The sequence below is a fragment of the Syngnathoides biaculeatus genome, chromosome 23 (genome assembly GCF_019802595.1).
Source record: "Syngnathoides biaculeatus isolate LvHL_M chromosome 23, ASM1980259v1, whole genome shotgun sequence".
In the NCBI taxonomy this organism is placed as follows: domain Eukaryota; kingdom Metazoa; phylum Chordata; class Actinopteri; order Syngnathiformes; family Syngnathidae; genus Syngnathoides; species Syngnathoides biaculeatus.
Window position 1 is genome coordinate 15992724 of NC_084662.1, and position 23764 is coordinate 16016487.

Genomic DNA, 23764 nt, shown 5'->3' on the forward strand with positions numbered 1-23764 from the left:
GTCAACTTGTGAGCCAAATGGACAGTTTTCTAAGAACAGAGAGTGTACTAGTACTGTATATGGACCTTAAATTGGATAGCAGCAACATTGAATAAATGGCTTTATTCAATATTCATCTTAAGGTTGCACTAGTAGAGCGGTGTCAAACTCATTTTGTCGAGGACAGCATTGTCGTGTCAGTTTCCCCTCAGAGGGCCATTACGACTGAAACCATACCTCATCATAATCTTTCATAAGCACAAGTTAGGGATAATTAGTTTTAAAATCAGAAGGATAATAGTTTGCTCCACTCTTGATGAAGTAACCGCAATAAGGGGGTTGTTAGCAGAAAATGCCATACCTCAAAATTAATGTTCATTACATGACAAATTTCATATTTTGTTCAGATATTTGCAAGAATCACAGAAGATGCCGCATATGATTTCCTTTTGTGGGCCATGGAAAATGTGGAGGGCCGCATCTGGCCCCCGGGTCTCGAGTTTGACACCTATGCACTAGTAGGAGAGGGGAATAAAAAAAAAGAGACAGCACTACTAGTTGTAGTACTTACTAGTGCACTAAATTGTCCGAGTAGTGGGGACAAACCACATACAACTTAAAAAAAAAATAATAAGATATGAAATAAATGCTCAAACGTGCGTCACATTTTTGAATCCATTCTGCTGTCCAGGAGCTGGGATGAGGTGCAGGCATTGAAAAAAAAAAAAAAGACGCCCGCATCGGAAAACGTCTCCTTTCAAGTGATTGGGCTTTGACAAACACGGACAACGGACAAATGGCACACAGAGAGCTGTCAGTCATCTACACACACATGCAATTATGAAATATTTTTGTTGTTGTCGTTGTTATTAAAGGCGAGGGGTGGATCATTCTAACGTGATCTGATCTGATTTTTTTTTATTTTTTTTTTTGGGTAACACGCTTCCAAAAAGGTGTTACTGTGCATATTGCAGGTAAGCAGACAAAATGCAAAATAATAAAACAAAATAAAATTAAAATAAAAAAATACAATAATAAGAAAGAGTCCAAATATATGGTTATAGTTTAATATGATCTTACAAGGGGGAAGTTAATATAATATGCTGGAAGGGGGGGGGGGGACTAAACAAAATATTCAATAAAAGCAAGACAAGAAAGCAGGTTTTTTTTTGTCTTTTTTAAACTGTATCCCAGTCTGTGGCAAATCCATCATCGCAAACCTTGAAAAAGGGGGCAGGGGAGAAAGCTTTTGAACGGACTCTGACCACCGAAAAGTTGGCCGAGCCCAATTTGCAAAAAAAAAAAAAAAAAAAAAAAGTCAGTCAGAGGAATTGGCAGGGGGCTCAAATTTAAACAGCCGTCACCATGACAACCTCTCCGACGTGACCGCAAATTAATGAGAAAAGGGGAAGTTTTGTCTTATGTGAGTATGTGTGCGTGTCTGCGCGGCTATACAAACAGGAAAGCAGTTTTGTGGATGTTTTAAGTCCAGCGACTGCAAACTATTGTGTCGTTGGGTCTTTCAATAAGTACAATCCTTAACTGATTATTAAAAAAAAAAAAAGTGGGCTTTTCTTTTAACTCTGCTGAACACAGTGCAGTTCCAATGCCACATGGCGTTAGTGTAAAAAATAATAATCCCATATTAAAAAAAAAAAAAATACAAAATGGCTATCAAGTATTCTTTTGTTCCACAGATAGAGGTCCCAATGGCTTTGGATAACTTAGAATGATTTTTTTCGTAATCATCTTTGACAATTTTACGACGGGGATTAAGGGAGCCTGGATGGGGTCGAAATCTTCTGCTGGTGTCAATTGAACACAGTCACGCACACACATGGAAAGCCATTGTTAACATTTATTCAACATCCTTCATTTCCACTCTAAGGTCTTGGACACGTTTTTTTTTCCCCTCACTAGTAAGCACGACAGAACGACTAGGGCTCCTAGTAGAATGAGCGGGTATTAGTAAAATTTTTGCACACTTGTCAAACAAGTACACGTTATTAGCGAGGAAAATCTGCGTACTAGTTGAGAAATGCATGCTACAAACACTACCAATGGCATATTATAATTCAACCAGTTAACATCATGGGCTTCACTGATAATACTAGTACCACGCAGATGTCAAGTACTGCACGTTTGCTTCACTAGTAACATAGTTGTCCTACTTGTGAGCAGAAATACCCAAATAAGACTCAGTTGCTATACCAAGAATGTTAACCAGTAGATCAAACCGTAGTAGCAGCACACGGATGTATTGGTCCGCCTTATTTGTTCTACTACTCGGCAGAAATGTTATACAGTGGAAGGAAATGGTGGGGGGGGGACAAAGAAGTTACTATACGTGCACCCCAGTCATTCTAATAAGTTGCAGAATTCATTTATGAGTGCTAAGAGTATAATAAAACAATTTTGCGCGCTCGTCGAACAACTACGTGACTATCGATGCAAAACTGCACTCGTTCACATAAAAGTGTGACTAGTGCTACGAGTGCAGCCCAAGGTTTTAATAAGTTTTGTCACTCCTCGTAATAGTAGCACGCAGTTGTCAAATAGTGCAGTTTCTCCTCACTAGTAGCATTTAGTTGTCCTCCTAGTATCCCAAAATTGTCCTACGAGTGAGGACAAAGTGCATACTAGTAATCGGGCCTTAAGTTGGTTATCAAAGATATTCAATACAGTAAATGCTCAAAACGCTTTACGGAAAACACTCGTACAACAGTTGCTCTATTAGTGGATCAAGCTGGATATCAACGACATAAAATAAATGCTATAACAGGTGAATTAAATATCCTTGATATCCAGGATAAGGTCACACTAGTAAGCTCCAAGTGGCACTAGCAATGTTGCTCATGAGACAGTCGGTTTACCAGTGGACTAAATGGTTCTACTACTGCATGACACATCTACACATGAGTAGGAAAACTTTACTAGTTGTACAACTATAGTATAATTATGTTACTACCAAGGCAAAACTACAAATGGGCATTTTGGTGTCACTAGTAGGGCCCAGGAGGCTACTAGTGTGTTAATTTAGCACATTGTAATGGAGAAATAACACTACTAGTATGACACAGTTGACCTACTAATATCCCGCAGAGATGTCTTATTAGTGGAGAAAAAGAATGTACTAGTAAGATGCCATCTTAAGATCCCTTAAGATGGAAATCAAGGTTATGTCATAGATGCTCAAATGGCTTTCCCTACACACACATGCACACACACTTGCACACGACAACAGAGGAGAGACAGCAATGTGCAATGGGAATCGTGTTTGTTTACTTTTGGCAGCCGTCACAGTATACGTCTAGAAAATGAAGCCGCTCCTCGTCCCATGCGCGCGTACACACACACACACAAACACACACACTGATATGCAATAATCCCCCTTGGTTAGGTAGATGCTATTGTGCAGCAGCGAAGGTCATGAAAGGGTGGAGGTGCGACGAGCGAGGGCGCGGAGACGACCGTTCTCGCTTGTTTTGTCAGAGGAAAAAGTACGATTGAAATTAATCTCGGGCTGTCGTTTCAAAAAATATTTTTTTTTTTCCCCATGAACGTTTGTGTGCGTGTGGCTGAGTTGTAGGCGGAAGATAACACTACTCGCAAAAAGTTTGGAATATTGGGCTTTCGGGTGAATTTTCAAAAGGAACCCAAAATGGGATAGTGGTGCCTTGATAGGAGTTAAATTTTGTTCTGCGAGCAAACTTGAATCTTGGGGGGGGGGGGGGGGGGGGGAGAAACACTCGTATCGGAGATCATCTTGAAATGAACGGAAGTGCACCACAGCAAAAACAGAAATACCTGGTGAATTAATTATTACTATTGAAAACACCTTACTGTACTTATTTTAAGACAGTTGCTATTTTTTCAAAATTTTAAGACAAAGAAAAAGACTTGTTTCAAGAAACGAGATCTTTTTTAAGAAGCTTATGAAGTACTAGTTCTATTCTAATTCCACTGGCAGATTTTTAATCACCGAGAACATTTTGTCCTTAAAATAAGTGAAAAAGAAAAATCAGCCAATGGAAACCCATATTAACTTGATCTGTATTGGTTATAGTGCATTTAAAGTTTATATTGAACTCAGCCAAAAGTTCCTACGTTTTTGAAAATATGCCCAACATTCAAACTTTTTTGTGAGTAGTAGTAGTAGTGTACATTACAGAAAGTTGTCCCTCCATCATTCTTTTCAATGGAGACTGGCAGACAAGAGACAAAATGGAGAAATGTCATCCAATCACAACAGCTGAACTGCAAGGGGCTCTGGTGGAATGGTGGGGTGGGGTGGGGGGTGATGCTCACCCGTTGGTTGGTGGTTGGATCCTCGTTGGACTGGGTTAGAGGGGGGGGGGTTTCAGGATCTCATTTTATTTTTTTAGATGAGGACACCAAATTGTCCACCATCAAGGTCTGTCGAGACGTTTCTGCGTCCCAGTTCAGTCTTGCTCTCTCATTTTTGTCTTGGTGGCTTTCACTTTTAAAATTATTTTTTTTTTGCCTCAGCGTACTTTTTGGGTCGGTGTAGCAATTGGATTTTTACTTTTATATTGGTGGGTTCTTGCAAGAGAAGTGTCCATCAACTGTCCATGTTACTGCAGTTCTCTGGGGAGACAAAAACAGCACATATGTTGGGATTTTTTTTTAAACAGGGCTTTAATTGTAAAATTAGAATTGATTTCAGGAGTGATTGAGGTAAGAAGTGCAGAAATTCATTATAACGAATTGAGTTGCATAATGTCCTCGCTGCCAAAATATGTAATTACAATGTCATAACACAGCACTCCAATACGCTGCTCTTTCCAATAGTTAACAATTCAACTTCAGAGTAACAGCGGCGCAATAAAGATTCCGGTTGAGAAATGTCAGGCAGGCAAGGATACTTGTGGGGTTGAATCCCTTCACAAAAGTGTTTATCAGTGTAAAAAAAAGTTAATGAATTATTTCCAAATGAGTTGTACAGGGTCCCCTCGCCGGTTCGCACTTCACGTTTTGCGGCTTCAGTTCTTTGCTGGTTATTTAAAATAAATAAATAAAATGTGAAAAATAAAGCCAGATCAGCATCTTGCAGAAAAAAAAGCATGTTTATACAAGGTGTGTGATTGGTTCCCGGTGCGACATTGACCAAAATAGCGCAAGCCTCCCACAGAAACCTCCTTTGTCCCACCCACTTCCTTGTGGTCTCATCCACGCTGTCGACCAGCTCGCATATGTGCTGTATCTTAGTGTTGTGTTCGTGATGTTTTTTAAGCGCTAACATTTTTTGATTATGTAGTTACTAGAACAACTCAGCATTGTGCTCCAGCGAAAGCTTCCTCCGTTTACTGTTCCATATTTTAATCATTCTGGTACATACATGAAAACTCCTGGGTTCCGTGGTTTTTCCACATTTCACGGGAGGTTCCGCTCCCCGTTAACTGCAAAAAACGAGGGATTCCAAAAAAATGTAAAAAGTAAGCAATTTTGAAAAAAATGTAGTGTGCAGATCGGACATTCCTCCTCTCTCAACACATCTATCCGCTTCTTTCTGCGCACCCGCTGCTCAAACAATTATGTAAATTAAGCAAGCTGAATGCATTTTCTACTGTACAGGACACTTGGCATGGAGGAGATTGTTTGTCCTTCAGCGAACCGCACTGAGCTCGGGTGCGCTTGTTCCCCAGCGGGGTTTGGGGGCTCCGACGCCGCTGTGATTGCCCGCCCCAAGTAACTGGAGGGACTGACGGGCCCCACGCCGTTTCGACGCACCCACGCGACGCGTCACGGCTTTAGTTGTCAAACATAATCGAAGGTGACAATGATGCAAAGAACAAAAAGGGCGCCAACAATGACCCATAGCTATGTTTTTCCACTCACCTGCACCACGGGCGCTACAGCAGAGCCGTACCAACTGCCCAGAAGAACTGTAAAATACGCCTGAGTTGCTATTAGTAGTTTCTCGTGTGTCCAACCTCATAGATTGATCATTAAAATTTAATTTATTTCCAAAAGCTATCTTTTTTTTTATTTTAATAGGAAAACATTTATACGCCGTCCTGGATAATGCAGAAGAAAAAGGATGGAGGGACGCTTATATATTTATTTCTCAAATAAATGTTTTGGCCTAAAACAGGTTTTGATCTTTGGTTTGATTTTAGAATACAGTTGAGTACTCTTTTAATACTTGTTTACAAAGGTTTGAACTTTGAGTGTTTAAATGAGAAATTTGAGAAAATGTTAATGCATGTCTGAGAAACATTTATAGTGTGTTGTTAGGGGTATAACAGCCTTACAACATACGACTTACTGAAAAAAAACTTAGAACAAAAAAAAATACATGCACTGTAAATTAAAAACATTGTAAATGAAAAAACATCCTGTAATCCCAAACATATATAAATGGGGGGGGGGGGGGGAATCAACTTCTACTGAACGGACTTCATGCTGGTATTTTTGGGAAACTAAGCTCGGCCTAAAACAAGGGAACACTGTATACCAAACCAAGACTTCTGGGAGTCAAATCCAAGACAAGAACTTAAAAATATGGTCTAACCCTAACCAATGTGGCTCAATCCCTGTGTTTAATAGTTGTCAGTGCGCCCTCCAGTGGAGAAAATCAGCAAAACCAGTTACTTTTGTTGAAAAATAGCAGTGGATGTAAAGTTCATCCCCAACGACCGGAGTGAACCTCGTTCTGGCGTGCGGGCTCCGAATTTGACAAACCCGGTCTACCCCATATACCGCGCCCCCCTATTTGACGCTGGAAAAATAGGGTAGTAAACTTCTCATGATGCTGCAGAGAGCTGTCGGGAATGCTATAGGAAGTGGTACAAGTTAACTGTATTTGCCCTACAATTGACTGATGACGTTCCCAGCATGCATTGCGCCCCTGATTGCAAAGTCTGTTGGTCATAAGCCGTGGCTCAACTGCAACCCAAATGAGGACAAGCATTATAAAGAATGGAAGGACAGATGACTTCCACCGTATTTTTATGGGAAATAATCATTCGCTCCCACATTGCCAGTACCGTTGAGTCCGTCCGCCTCTTGCGGGTCGAGAAAGGGCGCTGGCCCCCAGATGCGCACTGTGCCGTCGTCCGAGGCGGACGCCATGAGTCCCAGGATGGTCGGGTTCCAGCTCACGCAGTTTACGGTGCGCGTGTGGCCCGTCAGCTCAGCGATGGGAAGCTCGCCCCGCCGGTGCCAAATGTACACTTTGTGGTCTGCGGGAGGGGGTAGATATAGCGTTACAAAATGTGTCCAAAACCCACGACTTTTTAAAATCGGAAGGTAGAAAGCAAAAAGACAATGATGGAGAGAGTGGCTGCCATAAGATTACTCTCAAGGCCTTCTTTTTAAGACTGAGAGATCATGAAAATATGGTAAATTTCAAGTAAAAAAAAAAAAAACATGGGAGACCAAAATCTGTCAATATGCCGCGGTGTAAACGGTGAACCGTGAATGGGCAAGGCCACACTGTACTTAAAAAATGTGGTACAGTATCTTTGTCCACCAGTGGGACCCTGCAGTGCTTTTTTGATACCAGTACATTGGTCAATAAAACTATAGTTGCCCCAAAATTTGCACACTTAGGAGTACAACACACTTCTCTGGGCAGATACAAAAAAGCACATTTAAAGGGTTAAACATGGAAAATATTAATTATTAATATAGCAGAGCGAGTGAATATTTAAGAACAACGTACAGAGTACATATTACAGGTACATCTCAATAAGTCAGAAAATTATAGAAAAGTGAATTTATTCCAGTGGTTATATTAAAAATGTTCAAATTGAAATATTTAACTGAGTAGGAAGTGAATTTTGTCACCTTTTTAATTAAACTACAGAAATCCACAATATTGTAACAGACTGAGATTTATGTTTTTTCAACAATGTGATTGCTCTTTTACTAATTTGTTGGAAAATAGATTTTTAAGCACTTTTGCACAGAAATTACCTCACACGGGTGCATCTGATTCAGGATAATACATGGAGTGGAGGTGGACTTTTAAAGGCGGACTAACAGGTCTTTCCGGGTCAGAATTCTAGCTGATAGACAGGTGTTCAAATACTTATTTGCAGCTGTATCACACCAATAAATCGTTAAAAAAAAAAAAAAAAAAAAAAAAAATCACTGTATTTTTGGGTTACCCAAATGGTAATACCACCAAAAAGAAATGTACAGAGCTTTTGAACAAAAGACAGTAAAAGATTAGGCTCTTGTATATTATACCTTCGCTGCCGCTGGCAATAAAGTCTTCATTGTGTCCTCCGAAGCAGGAGTGGATGGTGTAGAAGCCCTGGGTGACACCTTGGTATTTCCTGACCAGCACTCGGTCCTGTAGGTCCCACAAGTGCACTCCCTAGGAAAAAATACATGGACCACTGAGTACTGGACATGTACCTAATGACAGCCCAAGAAGAGACCATCTGCTCACCTGAGTTGCTACATTTAACACAGCTAATCTTCCGTTCTTGGAAACAGTAAAAGACATTATAGGGTGGTCTTCTTGGACTCTGCGGGGGAAACAAACCAATCAACAACAAAGTATAATTAGAAAGGAGTATAATTATACAAAAATTCTTTATTCACAGGTTTTCAACTCACTGACTGAAGGCCTTTTTCATAGCACTTTGCCAAACTGCCAGTCATTTTAGAGCAGTTTGATTGATCTTTCAAGAATACTACAGGTATCTTCCTTGACAAAATAAAAAAAACTTTCCCAAGTGTTTTCTGTTCTTTAGTATTCAACATTAGGACGCGGGTTGTCGTGGACCTTTATATTTACCTGTCATTCGAGACTAAAGTATATACACTATACACCATATTGTAAAATGTATTTGCTCATTTACCTCGACTCACATGAACTTAAGTGACATCCCATATGAGGTCTGTCCAACCTATGCAGCAACAGTGCAGTGAAAAAGTATTGTCCGCCTGTTTCAATTCTTCTAATTTTGGGAGGGTATTATATAGACTGACAAGATGAAAATTGAGCTTAGACTTTTTTTTCTTGTTTAAAAAAAACAAAACTCTTTTGTTATGTTTGGTACTGTCACAAAAACAACATTTATAAATTCTCTAAAACGGCTTGCTTTATAGGAAACACTGAAAATGGATACCAGTCAATGAGTTAACATGAGAAAATGTGAATTTTCCCCCATTCAGGTTCCAGTTCAAGAACAGCAAAAAACACCGCAAACATTGAATAGTTGGAAAACTGCATTAGAAAGTTCAGAGGTCAAACTAACTTTACCTTTCAAGGTTATTTCACACTTCAAGTTCATAATGAAATTTCACTGAAAACCTAATTTTCCAAACTTTTTGTGAATATTGTACGTGACCCCCGTAGCTCAGTGGTTAGAGCACTGGCCTGGAAAACCAGGGGTTGTGGGTTCATATCCCACTGGGGCCTCCACTCCCTGAGAAGGGTTGTGTCAGGAAGGGCATCCGGTGTAAAAATTGTGCCAAACATATGTGTGTTCATCTGAGATGACACGCTGTGGCGACCCCGAAAGGGACAAGCCGAAAGAAACAAACAAACATGTGAATGGAGACTCTTTCCCTATGCATACATGTTTCTGTCAGCGAGGTCCTCAAAATTGTATCCCCGAATACGTTGGTGGGTGTCTGAGGCCAGAACTGTCCTTCCATCACTCAGGCACCACAGGCACTGCACTCTCACGCCCTCCCAAGAGTCCAACAGGTTGCCGTCCAGATCCTGAGGACAGACAAAAGGTCACACGTTCTGCTTAAAAGTGTAACTGTACACAACATATTACGACGAGCAAATGACGTGTAAGTACACATTGGTAGAACTGCCCCCTCTGGCCTCCGGTGACAAAGCGTTTTCCGTCAGGGTTCCAGGCCACGCTGGTCAAACTGTCCTCGTGGGACTGCGACATCTTTGTTCGTATCTCGCCCGTCTGGCCCAAAAGGCAGGATTGATGAACCGGCAGATGAAGTGCGGGGAAGACAAATGAAATGGGCAAGGGGATAAAGGAAAAAACATTGAGTGGGAGAGGAAGAAAGAAGAGAAGAGAGGTTTTTGAGGACCAATCTTATAGAACATCAGTAATGCACGGCTGAGAGTGCTCACAAGGAGCTTCCATAAAGCAGTCACTGTGGGTGCTTTAGAGGACATTACCCTTTTTTTTTTTTTTTACTGTCGTCGTACAGTGACTTCAGGGCTCAATTCGTTCCCTACCCAAGCTGGTAACTCAGTCTACATATCTATCAAAGCAATTTTGCAGTCTGACAAAAATGTAAATGCCATTCAACGGCTGTTTCTAGCCCCGCCCCCGTCTAAAAACCACACTACACGTTTTTAATACAGAAAAATAGCATTTTTTTTAATAAAGCAAAATAAAGAATGATAAAACAAAATATACAGGGAAATTTTGGAGTACACGCCACTTATTAGAAATTTATACTAATCTGCTAAAACGGGAGCTTCGCTTACCTTTTGGACTATGGCTGTTGCTCAAAAAGGCAAATCTAAGAGCATGGCTGCCCTGTCATTGGTGCAGAAACTATGTGAGGGTTGTTAGTCAACAAATTTGCCCCACTTCTTCTATATTTCCATAAAAAAGAATGTAAGTAAAGATTTAATTACTTCATTTCACACTAGATGGGTATATGGGCACTCCAGAGACCCAAATACTTTCATATAAGCAATTCAAATGTCATCTTTCCATATTTTGCACCTACATTATTTGTAAAGACACAAAGTCGCATACCTGAACATTCCAGAGCCACAGGTCAGAGCAATCGTCGGGTCCGCAGGCGATCAAGTAGGTGTCGTCAGGGCTCCAGGCAAGGTAGGAAACCCCGTATGCGTGACCCTCCAGAGTTCGTAGAAGTTTTAGCTGGTGGCTCTCCTGCACAATGCCAGCATGAAAGAGGCTCATCCTTTGTCTAAAGGAAGGGTTAGGTTCCGGACCACGCCCGCAATGGGTAAAATCTATAAAGTAATGACCACATATTATTTGGACTACAGTGTTCATTCCCCCGTTATTCGCAGGGGTGTAAGAAATGTAACCCCTCCTTTGCAGAATGCTGGTGAAGCACTAAGGACCTCCATAGTGCCACACAGCATGCTGGGAGCATTTAAATCGCGTTTAAAGTGCATGTTTTGTGTCAATTGTTTTGTGAGTCATTCTTTTATTGGTTTTATTATTTGTTTGTTATGCTATTTTATTTGCTGTGATGTGATAATTTTAGTTTCAATATGACATTGTGAACATCATAACTAATAACCTGCCTACACAGGCAGTGTGTAGGGCAATGTAAGCTTCTTCTAACAGATGTTGAACGCAATTGTTCCCCACTGCCTCATGAGTGCCATCATATGGTAGTTTACGTAAGCACAACAACAACAACAAATATGATAAAACACTTGCTGCCATGCATGTTGACAGTGTAACCAATCTGTTTAAGTGAATTTTGTTGGACAAGTCACAACAATATTCACAAATGTTGGTACTCAGTGTGCAAATAAGGTGCACCACATTGTACGCTGCCATCTCTACTGTGGCGCCTCGTCTATTTAGAAGAGAATTTAAGACCTTTACAATCATGAAAATACAGTTAGAAAAACGGTAAAAACTTGTACGGGAACAAAATCCACAAATATAGTGGGCCACGAACGGTGAACAGCAACTGGGCAAGAGCACACATATACATTTTTTTAAAGCTGTATATACTGCTCCAAACTGATTAATCTTTCCCACACTCCTATTACTCTACTCTTTTAAACATTTTCTTTACAATTGAAACACCTTTTAAACGTTACCGTAGAGTACTCTACACTTTGTACATTTTACATGTGTTGTAATATGTGTTTCGATGAATTTTTCTTCAGTTCTTTTTCCACATATTCAATGTTTACTGTATATTTTAAGACCCAAAAAATGTCAGCAAACACTCAAAATCCCGCTATCTGTTGAATTATGCATGCTATAAATGTGTGGGGGGGGGAAGCAATGCACTGAATCCGCAATAGGTGAAGAGCAATATAGCAAGCGAACACTGTGATACAATAAAAACAAAATATTGTAGAGCAAACAATGTTCCCCCATTACAGCTCAATTCTTTGTTTGTGCCACTATGCTAATTTGTTAACTCATTTACAGTGTTTTGCTTTATATGTTAGCACCAAACTAGGGGCCTTTAATGACAAGCAAAAAGGGTTTTGATATTTAAATATGCAATGTTTGATTCTCCAGTAAACTTCAACTGGGTGTGACAAGCAGCTTGAAGCAACCAAATTTGGCTTCTCGGTTACAGAAGTGGGCAAAGACTAGAGTGTTAGCAGGGACTGAGGAATGTCGTAAAAATTGTGTTCAATAAGTTTAAGTGTGTTTTAGAAAGTTTATTTGCATCTGCGAGCTATATATTAAAAATGTTTTAATTGCTCCCTCAAAGAGATTTTTACCCATTGCGGGTTTGTCTGGAATGTATCCTATTCAATTAAGTAAATTCACTGCACAATTCAAACGTAAAATGTGGTAGCTCTAATAGTAGAATTTAGAATGTTTGCGTACGCACCGGGTCCACCTGCCAAATGATGACTGTGGTGTCTTTGGAGCCAGTGGCCAGCTTGGTGCCGTCGTTTGAGAACTTGCAGAACCACACTTCATTAAAGTGCTCTGTCAGAATCTGCTGCGTGTAACATGGGAATTGCTTCCTGGGGGGGAACAAAAAGAGGAAAAGTTAAGACTCTTCAAATAACATCTTAGGTAGCAGTGACAGCGGGGATAAAGTCCAACAAAAAGGATTTGACGAGATGAAAATGTAAACAAATAGATGTACACTAGGAGAGGTTGCCAAACCAATCAGAGATTAAAATTATATCAAAACATTATATAGCAACCTTATATGACAGCAAATCATTTTTAAAGCAGTAACACAATTTTAGCCACTTTTCTGTCATGACAGACCAAACCAGTAGCTGACTCCCTATCAATTTGTTTGTGCATTTTCTCAACTATAAATGTGAAATATCCTATTTTTCAATAAAAGAACAGAAAATTAAGAGTATTTTCCCAAATTGTCCAGCCTTTGTCCTGATTGATTACTATAGGTAGTTTTGATTGGGCTGATACCATTAGAAGCATATCAGCTTCCCAGTGACGAGGACTGGCTAAGTGTGGCTAAAGGTTTACTCACATAAACACACAATGCTGTGGCTATGTTAGGAGATTTTTATATGGTTTAGCCAGACTGGAAAAGAAGTTTCATGATTCAGGGTTAACCCTGGAAACCTACCAAGAGAAAGAGTACTTTTTTTAATCTGTCACCAGAAAAAAAGTTTTGTTTCTACCGTTTTCTGATTATTAACCAGCAGTGAAAAATGGGTGACCGCAAATCAAAGCAATGCACACTGCCATCTACAGGTGATAATCATCATTACAGTGGATACAAACCTGAATTTCACAGACAAGCTGGGTGAGACCTACTTTCAAAGATAGCCATCGAAAAATGACCTTTAAATTATTAATCATCTGCAATAAATCAGTGAATGAGAAACTAGTAGCAAAATGAGTTGCTTTTTTTGTTTTCTTCTTCTTCACTTCCTAAATGGATAGAACAAATGATGCATGTTTTGAGTCCACACCTGCTGCAGACGTGATCGATGAGCAACGACACTGAGTCCAGGCTGCTGTCCACCTTGGTGTTGTGATAAAGGCAGCGGTCCCTCTGTAATTCCACCGCTTGCCGGAGCAGGTTCTGCAGCCGCCGAGGGGGCAGCATCACGGACGGTGGAAGGTACGCTAGCGATATCGAGACCAAAGATTGCCCATTACTGGTCTGGTCGGGACTGGGAAGAAGACGTATGCTGTCACCCTCACTTTGTAATTTGTCCAGCAGTCGGCAGCGGGAAGCCGTGCCTTTGCCCTCCCACTCCGCCTTGGCCCTTAGATCCTCGGCATGGCTGCACATTAGATACCTACAGAAAAGACACGAGCAATCAACAACAGTTGACATTGTGACTTTTGAGTGTAAATCAGTCCACAAAGCTAATAACTCCATTTACTCTTATTGTAACTCAGTCTATTGCATTGCAATTAATTGAAATGCTTTTAATCTGTTCCAGCCACCTAGTTTGGCTGGCAACATAAACCACGAAGAAGAAATTAAATTAAACCAACCAAGCGACAGTTAAAAATAAAAAAATAAACTTCTGCGTTGGAGCACTTGTAAGACTCCTAAGTTTTACATCCATTTTTACATTTAAAATCAAGCAGTTCCTGTCCAATGAAAAGCATTTAACAGGCTGAAGGGGTAAACTAAAAGTTTAAAAAAAAGAGGTGAGTTTACCCTAAACTGAAAAACAATATACATTTGTGAATTTTACAAAAAAAGTAAGTTCAAGGCTTAAACCCTTATTTTTATTCATTACCTAATTAATAACTGATATTTGAAAGTTGAACAATTTTATCCATATCAGTTATGCAGTACTTGAAATGTACACGGAATTAAAATAGCATTGAAACTGAATTAGACACAAGGAAGTACAATATAAACTTAGACAAAAAAGGTTTGTCAACAGGGTGTACCGACTACCGTACATTATAATATTTAAGCAGTAGGAGAATGGTACCCGCTGAGTACGTGGATGCGGTCCGTGTTGTACTTCAGCGGTGTCAGCTCCCCGCGGAGCACCTGCAGAGCCTCCAGGACTTTTCCATCTTCTAGGTACTCTAAATACTTCTGTTGCAGCAGCAAGAACTTCATCCGCTAAACACAAAAATACATGAAAAACACTTAAAGTAGATAGGATTAACCCTCAGGCTTTGTATGCCATGACCATTTTTGGCCACACACAGACATAGCAGATCATTTTTAAGATTTGAGATTCAAGATTCTGTCAAAATGTTTTGCAAGATGCAACCTTAAATTTTTTTTCTTTACGATAAGTACAAGCTTTTTTCCTCTTGCTAATGTGCTTAGTTAATAAAGTTGAGTTTAGTTATATTGCTGTTAATAGTACAGTCTTTCCGTAGGCAGACATCCATCCATTTTCTGTACTGCTTAGGTGTTAAATAAAAAAAAAACAAAAAACAAAGAAAACCCTTGTGGTTCCCATTTCCTGACCAACCCTAAAAATTCCCACCGACCCAAACATTTTTACACCACGTAATAAATGTGAAGGGCATGGTTCTCCACAGCCAAGCGTGCGTATTTGCGGCGCGCCATGCGTGAACGTATGTGGAAGCACAGTTATGTCGGGTGTTTGACAGTAGCCGTGGCGGGCTGCAGTGTGGGGATGTGACACTTTCTTGTGTGCGCTGATTGTGTAGTGCATTTAAGCCTTATTTTTCATGCCATTTTTTGCCAGATCGTTGTGTGTATGTATATCCACGTATGTTCACGAACATCAGCTAGTGTAACTGCCTCGCCCAACGTCATAGCGTGACTGAGCCATATCAACTCAAGATGTTTTCCTATTTTGCCATGTCAGATTTTTTTTTTTACATTGTTTCATGTTTTTTGGACCGAGTCTTCATGAATTTTGATCTTGTTTAGGCATGAGAGAGCCTGAATTAACAACAACTGACAAGAAAATGGAGGCACGATGTGCTGGAGACAGAGTAAAAATATTCTGTAAAAAAACAAACCAAAAATAAACATACCAACCCTAGTTATGAAATGTAGGAAATCGGAACCACAAACAACCATTTGCAGTCACACTCACACCTAGGGGCTATTTTGAGTTTTCAATCAACCTACTATGCATGTTTTTGGAATGTGGATGGGAACTGGAGTACCCAGAGGAAACCCATGTAGACACGGGCAAAACAAACAAGCCCCATACAGGCGGAGTTGCAATGTGAACACCGGACTTCAGAATTGTGAGGCAGATCTGCTGACCAGTCGTCCACTGCCACAAGGGGGAAGCGTACCATTCTTAAATTAAAATGTAATTCTTCTCAGTAGTCAGCAGGGGGTGTCTTCCTAAAATCTTTATTGCGGCAGTCATTTACTCCATTAGTAAGCCATTAAATGCTTCTTTCAGAAAAATATTACTGTATTTTCCAGACGACAAGCTGCTACTTTTTTCGGGCGTCGTGAACCCTGCGGCCTGTTTTACGATTCAGTTATAATGTTTTTGGTTATTTTTTGCTAGCATCTATGAGTTCAAAAGTACAACAAAAACTTATTTGAATGAAATGGTTCAAACATGGCAGTCCTCAACAATGTACTCAGGTTTGGGCATGCGCAGTCTTTAGATGTATAGACTTTATTTTCAACGAGTGTAGAAGAAGAATGTACGCCAATTGGTTGTAGAACAAGAAAAATAAACTAAAACTGGCCGTAGAAGATAGTGCCCCGAAGGAAGGATGCACCATGATACTCACAAAACATTATTTATATATACACTCCGTAATTTCTCAAGTACAATGCATCCTGAAGTCTAATGCGCACCCCCAAAGTTGACCCAAAAAATATCAGCAAATCCCTTCTACCTAATGTACAATGCGCAGCACCAATTTGCTGCTTGCCCATAAGCTCAAAATATTAGCAATTATCTGTATTTGTATTTTGCTAGGTTTGCACTTGTATTGGTTTTCAAAAAATCGTCTGTAAAACAATCATGAATAATGATAATAATCTTTGTGCATGTACTGATGCAGCGGTAATATATATCTTGGTACAGGCATCAGGACACCCTTGTCCTGGTCTCTGCAATTGTCAGAGCAGAATCCTTCAATGAACTAAAATAAATACTCAACGATGGCATTATTGGTATGGTATTTTATTGATACTGTTCATAGGGTCAGGTCGCATTCAAAACGAAACCTCAAACTACGTAGAAATGAGCGTAATGGGCACTTAAAAAAAAAAAAAAAACTTGCATTTCAATTGTGTGCGCCATCCCTTTTTTTTTATGATTGTACGATCATACTACATAGTTTCAGCTCACGTTGTTTTGTTTCTGGTTTGGCCGCGTCATCGGCCGTAGTGGTGAAACATTTCTTTTAAAAGTGGCTACACAAATAGCCCTTGTAGTCGACATTTTTTGTCTCCGTTTAATTTAAAACAAACTCACGGGCAGTCGTTTCTGACGTTTGGTACAGTAGCAATAAATATGCCATGCTAACGATCTTTAAATTACCGTAATAAATATAAAACGCAAATATGTAACGAGACATCAAATATGATATCAAAATTTATATGTATACATTTTTTAACCACTATGTACCTGTATACGACTATACAATGTGATTCTATTTTTTATTTTTCATCCATACCTAAACATAATGCGCTTTATTGACTTTTTGAAAATATTTTTGGAAAAAATTGCACATTATTTTTGAGAAATTACCTTTTTTTTTTTTTTTTTAATTACGTAATTTAACATTAACATAGGAACCGCATGTACTCTTCCGGTGGATGTTAAACGCATGGAGAGTGAATTTACTATGACTAAGGGATTATAAGACTTCATTGCTACATGAAGAGAACAGCACAACTTCAGTGGTATCTCAAGATGAAAATGACATTGGGAGCAACTAAGACTGAAATGATATTTGTGACTTTCTGAGGCGGTTCAACCCCGATACTCTAGTGGTTTCAGTGAACAGCATGAGGGTGGATACGGACAATGACTTTTCTGCTATGTTTGAGCCGTTTTACTCCTGTGTTAGTAACTGTTTGGAAAGGTATATCAATAAACATTTACCAAGTCTTTCTGTGTGAATATCTATATTTTAAATGTACCAGTGTGTATGGTATACGGAAATCTGCAGTGGATGGTCTGTTGTGGCTCGTGTAAGGAAAAAAAAAAATGCTGCACAAACTGGGCGCAGCCTCTTAACCGGTGTCCACTGCCGTACGGAAAATGTATCTCTCCAATCGTGACAAATTATGTCATCATGTAGAAAACAAAACACATACAATTTCAAGCAAAAACTAACCAAATTCAGTGATTTAGTTAATAACATTGAAGTTAAACAATTCAGTTTTCATAGGTTTGAATTGGTAAAAAGCTGAAGTTGGAACTGATAGACAAAAACCTTCATAACTTTGGGTAGTTTCATTATTTTTGCTTTAATGCAGCTAAAGATTTTTTTTAAAGGGGAGTGAATTGGACAAAAATGGGTAGCATATAGCCAAAAGGATAAGATAATTGTAAATAATATTCTGATGAGGCTTTTGGGGTGAATTTTTACTACTGTAAACGTGGAAGTGACATTTCACCAATCCAGCACAGGCTTCTGACAAGCTAATAGTTTCTGGAAACCAACAACAACAAAAAAGAACTTTCAGCTTATTAGAGTCCTTCTAGAACCCCCAGAAGATATTAATAGACCCCTGGTTTTGGGTTTGCGAAAGGCTGCTTACCACAATAGCGTTGGGAGAATGCATCAGTGCTCTCAGTTCGTTGAGATCATTCTCAGCCTGGACCAAAAACAAAGCAGTTGGGAAAAATGGTGAGCACAGCAGTTTTCATACTCACACGAGGGGCATTGGGTCGGGTGGCGGTGGGGGGTGGGTGACTGCCAGTTTACGAGAGATGTAAATAAGTGTATTTCTAATGGGAGAAAGGCATAACCCTGATTTCCACAAGACGTTTTTATAACGAGGTTTGGAGCCAAGACATAGAATAAGGTGGGTTTTACATCATCTGGAGTGAAACCATCCATGTCCTTAAGTTTACAGCTTGGTTTTCAACTTCATTTTCCATCCAGAAGCACTTTATATCAGAACACTTATCAAGGTCTCCTCTTAAAATGTTACCTTAATGCACAGGAGACAGGAAAATGGAATGCAAGGGAAAACATCACAGAATACTGTGGAATTATGGAACATTTGTTAGTTTATGACTACTAAATAGTGGGCAACGTATTTATGACAAAATACGACTGCAAAAATGCAACATTTTGTCGTGTTTTTATGAGAAAACACGGCTTCATCAGGTATGCCCTATGAGATCCAATGACTGTACTAAAACAACTTGCCTTTACAAAGATGATGCTTAGTTCAGAGCTGTTCATTTAAATAATTTGCTGAAAACCAGTAACACATTTAAATGATAATAAAGGGAACATTATGTTCACGGCCAAGCCAGTATTGTTGTCTTAGTGTACTGCGCAGGTGTAGCTAATGTTGTAGCCTGGAAGTGTATACAATAACAAGGCTCCAGCCATGACTAACATGGTTATCCCTGGCCAACTGACCTTGTCCCACTCGCCCTCCATGACATGGTTGCGGAACTTGCTCGCTGACGAGTGCTCCAGTTTGCAGCCCGACTCCTGCATCAGCAGGTCCACCGTCTGACTGCAGTCGCCAAACAGAGAGAGAGCGAGGGAGAGGGGGTGAATACACAAAATGAGGCGGACGTCTGAAAAATTGAAATGCTATCCTTCCCCCCTTGATATGTGTCTGTGAGCCATTAGTCAGCGAAACCATTTTTAGCATAATATTCGTGTGGAGCACAGTTACTGCTTCAAGGCATCCCAGCTGAGGTAATGAAGGTTCGTGACAGCCTTTAGCTTGATGACATCATGCTCAGGTTACAAGGCAGCATTTTTACCCATGTATGTTCGGATGTTACAATGGTGCCGCAATGCTTAGCTTTGGTCGTCACTTCCCGACAAAGTTCTGATAGTGACGGCATAACCGGAATTTGGATGCAAGTTGGAAAGCGCCACAGTCTACTCCTAAACTATGCTTCACACAGGACATATTTACAGGAACTATACATACAAAAAATATAAATATATGTACTCAGTTGTGAGCCTTGTGGAACACCACCAGTTCTCTACTGTAATTTTATTCCAGCACGCACAGTATAATGTAGAACTGTAGACTAGAAAAGTAACATTGAGCTATCAGTTAATATCTATAGTATACCAAAGTTGTCCTCATAGTGTGTAGAAAAGTCATACAGTAGTAGGAAAGGAAAAGTTTTATAACTAAAATACTGTCATTCTATTAGTGCATGTGTCAAATAACTGTACATAGAGCAGTTTAAGAATATTTGATACCTGTATGAGACACGATCAGGATTTTTAGGGGCAATCACTGACAGGGACAAAAAAAAAAAACCTGATGAATCGCAGATCCGATCACAAGATGGCGCAATGAGTCTATTTAAACGACCTCCTTATTTGCTGCACATATTTGTCTTCTTAATTCTTCAAAAATTATACATTTACAATAAATATGTCTTTGTTCAGATATTTATGCTAGTGAGGCATAGAACAAATTGTCTTCTATTTTGATGGCGGTAAGCACGTACAGTGATTGTGTCTACATTTTATGACATTTTAAAGGTCGGAATTCGCTGTTCTGCTGAGATAATCTGTTCAACACAACGGCAGCATGTTTACATACAACCACGAGCGGTAACAAAGGCTTACTAAGCTACGTAATGTTTTGTTGATGGCTTGTGAGACATATTGTATTAAAAGTACATGAACGTACCTGAAACAAATCTTTCACAAAGTCCTCTCCTGCCCTGAACACCGATGACCAACACATATTTTCTACGCATTTTTTTCTATAATAAAGTCGGCGCGACCACTCGTGTTGTCATCTACACGGTAACGAGTATATTTTGTCGCATTTGAGTCAACAGGATAAAAGCCCACTGATTGTAAAAAAACGGGCTGCGGTAGTATCAGATTACAAGATTTTATTGCAGTAGTCTGACAGTGCAATTGTGAAAGAGCAAATTTGTCTTGTAGTTTGAGCTGCGCATTACGTGTCGTTTTGTCGCAGCTGTCTTGCCTTTCCCATTGCGGGCATTTTTATTTATTTATTAACAGTGCAGTGTCAAAAGACATGACAAAAATTATATAAATAATACCATATAAAGATAAACCGGATTTTGGATTCAGATACACGGTGGACGACGGGGACACGAAGTGAATGTCTTTCTCTGATAAATAATCGTCGAATTTTGACATCAAACCGATCAGCAAAAAATGCCGATTATCACTCCTACTTTTGACATCCTAAAGGTCAATATATACGAGTACGACTTTTGTCCTCACAAATAGGACCTGTCAATGCGTTGCTCAGACGGGATGAAATTTTTACAACAGGTACCTTGTTGGTCTGCTAAGGAGTCCATGGAAAGATTAGAATTATCTTTTTCTCCTTATTGAAAGCATTTTGTTATCGTTACTGAACATCCATGCATCAATTTTCTTTAACGCTTATCCTCACAAGGGTCACGGGGAGTGCTGGAGCCTATCCCAGCTGTCAACGGGCAGGAGGCGGGGTATACCTTGAACTGGTTGCTAGCCAACCGCAAGGCACATAGAGACAAACAACAGTCACACTCACAATCACACCTAGGGGTAATTTAGAGTGTTCAATTAATGTTGCATGTTTTTGGGATGTGGGAGGAAACCGGCGTGCCCGGAAAATACCCACACAGGCACGGGGAAAACATGCAAACTCCACACAGGAGGGTCTGCGATTGAAACAAGGACCTCAGAACTGTGAGGCAAACGCTTTACCAGCTGATCCACCGTGCTGCCTTTACCGAACATGTTTAATAAATTAAAAAAACAGAAAAGCAACTTCCCTGGTAAGACGTTTTGGTTGCGGCATTTTTGGGGGGGGTTTTGTTTACACTCGTTTTTGCGCGATTATTTTTCCGACAAATGCACAAAATAATGTTTAGCTAGCTATGAGTGGGAAACAAGAGGTATATCATTTTTGGTCACTACTCAACACAAAATATAAAACATTAAATCCTGTGAAAAAAAAAAAAAATAGCTCAATACTCTTGACTCCAGGTTGCTCTGTCCACACTGATAAGACAACTTTGGCATACACGAGTTACTGTATAATAATTACTTTGCTACTTGTCACCTTAAATTGCTTAATGACTCTCCGAACTTTTGAGTCAATGTCATAAATGTATATTTTGTTATAGTGGCTGCTTGTGTGCAGGACTACGGAAGAAGCTCCACCTACCAGTGACAAATTCCTTGCTCGTTCATGACATACTTGGCTAATAAAGATGACTGACTATGAGAGTAGCACAACTGCATGTTACCAGTGAGGTAAAACTCACAAGTGGGCATTTTGATGCAAACAGTTGGGCGCAGTAGGCCACGAATTTGTGGCAAATGGCTGCTAGTTAGGCGTAGTTCTGTTTATTTAGTACTTGTAAGCCAAAGGTGGCACTGGGAGTTACTAGTAAGCCAGTCAGTCCACTTCTGTAGTGAACTGGATTACTGAGGACAAGAATGTACAGGTTTATGTATCTTAAACCCCAATATCAAGGTTACCCAATGAATGCTCAAACTGCTTTCGATTGACAGGGAACAGGGGAGGGGAGAAGTTGTCATGATTAACCTGCATAACATTCTAGTCGAACTGCATATCAAAAACAACTTGCGATCAATGTCAGAAACATGACATTACCACCAGTGATACTCAAAAATGTGGAAAATCACAGCCCCCAAAAAACAATGCTATATATTAGTGAAGCCACTATATTTTAACGTTGTCAAAACGTTCGTGACGACAGATGATGCAATGCACTCTAGTGAGATAAACCACAAAAAAATCGTGTCAAGAATATGAAACAACCCACTTCAAATCCACTCGTTTGATGGTTGAAATGTTTCTTGTTGTCGTTGTTTTAATGGTGTGTGAACACGACTGCTAAGAGGAGAAGCTGTTGATTAGCATGCTAAGTGGCTAAATGTTATTGTGCAAGATGGACCCCCTTCCTTCTTCTCTGCCTTCTTTGCCGAGAGCGAACAAGCGAAACATTCGGACCCATCCCCCCATGTTTGTGTCTTGTCAACGCACACTAATAACCCGTCCACCGGCCTTCTATGTCGCACTTTTAAAACCAACCGAAGCCAAGACGACAATATGATATTAAAACTCCGCTTCGGCTGCTCGAAACTTGGGACTGTCACAACTTACTTAAGCCCCAGTCCGTGGAGATGTTGCCCTATGAGTCGAATGACATCTTCCTCCGCCTGCGACAAACGTTTCTTCTTCTTCAGCAAGCCCACGTCCGAGGCCGCGGCAGAAGTCCCACCAGCGGCGGAGGTGGACGACGAGGATCCGTTGCTGGTGCCTACGCCGTTGTCCGCGACAGAGAGAAGAAGCCCGTTGGAGTGCGCCGCCCCACCGCCGCAGTCTCCAGCCGACGACGACTCGCCGTTGTGCGCGGCGCTCAGGCAGGAAACCTCGGTTGTTTCTTGTCCCGCTCCGTTCGCCTGCATGCTGCTGCTGCTGCTGTTCAGGTGGCCGACGGCGGTGCGGTTAAAGTGGATGGTCGATGTGGCTCCGAGTCCCAAGACAACTCCGGCAAGGCCTGGCACAACCGCTGAAGCCCCGGGCTCTCCTGCTCCCTCCGCCGCCGAGGCTCGGTGCTTTTTCCGCGGGGGCGGCGACGCTCCGCCGGTGTCCGAGTCGGAGGAGGAGGAAGCGGAGGCCAGAGTTTCCTCACCGAGAGCGGCCGTGGTTAGAAGCCGGCGGTGCTCCGGGTGGGAAAAGTAGGTTCGACGTCCAGATTCGAGGCCTCGCTGTTCGAGCTCGGAGCGGACTGTCACCGTTGGCCGCTCCGTCTCTCGGCCCCGTTTCGGTTGTTGTTTGTCTCCAAACAGCTGCAGCTCGAATGGAGGCCTGTCGTTCTGACATCACCGGAAATTCCGACACTACCAAGTTTCCGGGTAGAACCACCGTTTGGCCGGGGGAGGTGCCCCTCACTTTTATTTTGGGAGCGTACGGAATTTAAAATGTATCAAACAACATGGAACATGGAAATTGCAGGAACATTTTTTTATTTACCCATAACAACATTTTATGT

The 23764-nt window shown here is 40.7% G+C and overlaps 1 protein-coding gene and 1 non-coding gene across 3 annotated transcripts; one reads left to right on the top strand and one right to left on the bottom strand.

Moving 5' to 3' along the window:
* Positions 1–1024: 1024 nt before the first annotated feature.
* Positions 1025–23625, bottom strand: wdr26b (WD repeat domain 26b). 2 transcript variants are annotated; one of them, XM_061813180.1, is made up of 14 exons: positions 22873–23625; positions 19152–19251; positions 18316–18372; positions 14570–14706; positions 13818–13915; positions 13583–13739; positions 12514–12652; positions 10704–10844; positions 9771–9890; positions 9540–9685; positions 8402–8480; positions 8197–8326; positions 6990–7184; positions 1025–4587 (listed from the first exon to the last, which is right to left on the bottom strand). In XM_061813180.1, the coding sequence occupies exons 1-14, from the start codon at positions 23175–23177 to the stop codon at positions 4562–4564; spliced, it is 1830 nt and encodes a 609-aa protein (XP_061669164.1). In that variant the 5' UTR covers positions 23178–23625; the 3' UTR covers positions 1025–4561. The 2 variants fall into 2 exon arrangements, with proteins under 2 accessions (XP_061669164.1, XP_061669163.1); XM_061813179.1 differs by lacking the exon at positions 1025–4587 and having other exon boundaries at positions 4620–7184.
* Positions 9306–9379, top strand: trnas-gga (transfer RNA serine (anticodon GGA)). Its single transcript has one exon. It is a non-coding gene; the product is annotated as a tRNA-Ser (tRNA).
* Positions 23626–23764: the final 139 nt, after the last annotated feature.

Coding starts and splice junctions, on each gene's coding strand:
- wdr26b (XM_061813179.1), bottom strand. CDS start 23,177: ATGCAGGCGAACGGAGCGGGACAAGAAACAACCGAGGTTTCCTGCCTG. Junction 19,252..22,872: donor CTCCACGGACTGGGGCTTAA/GTAAGTTGTGAC, acceptor TGGCGACTGCAG/TCAGACGGTGGACCTGCTGA. Junction 12,653..13,582: donor ATCGATCACGTCTGCAGCAG/GTGTGGACTCAA, acceptor GTTCCCCCCCAG/GAAGCAATTCCCATGTTACA.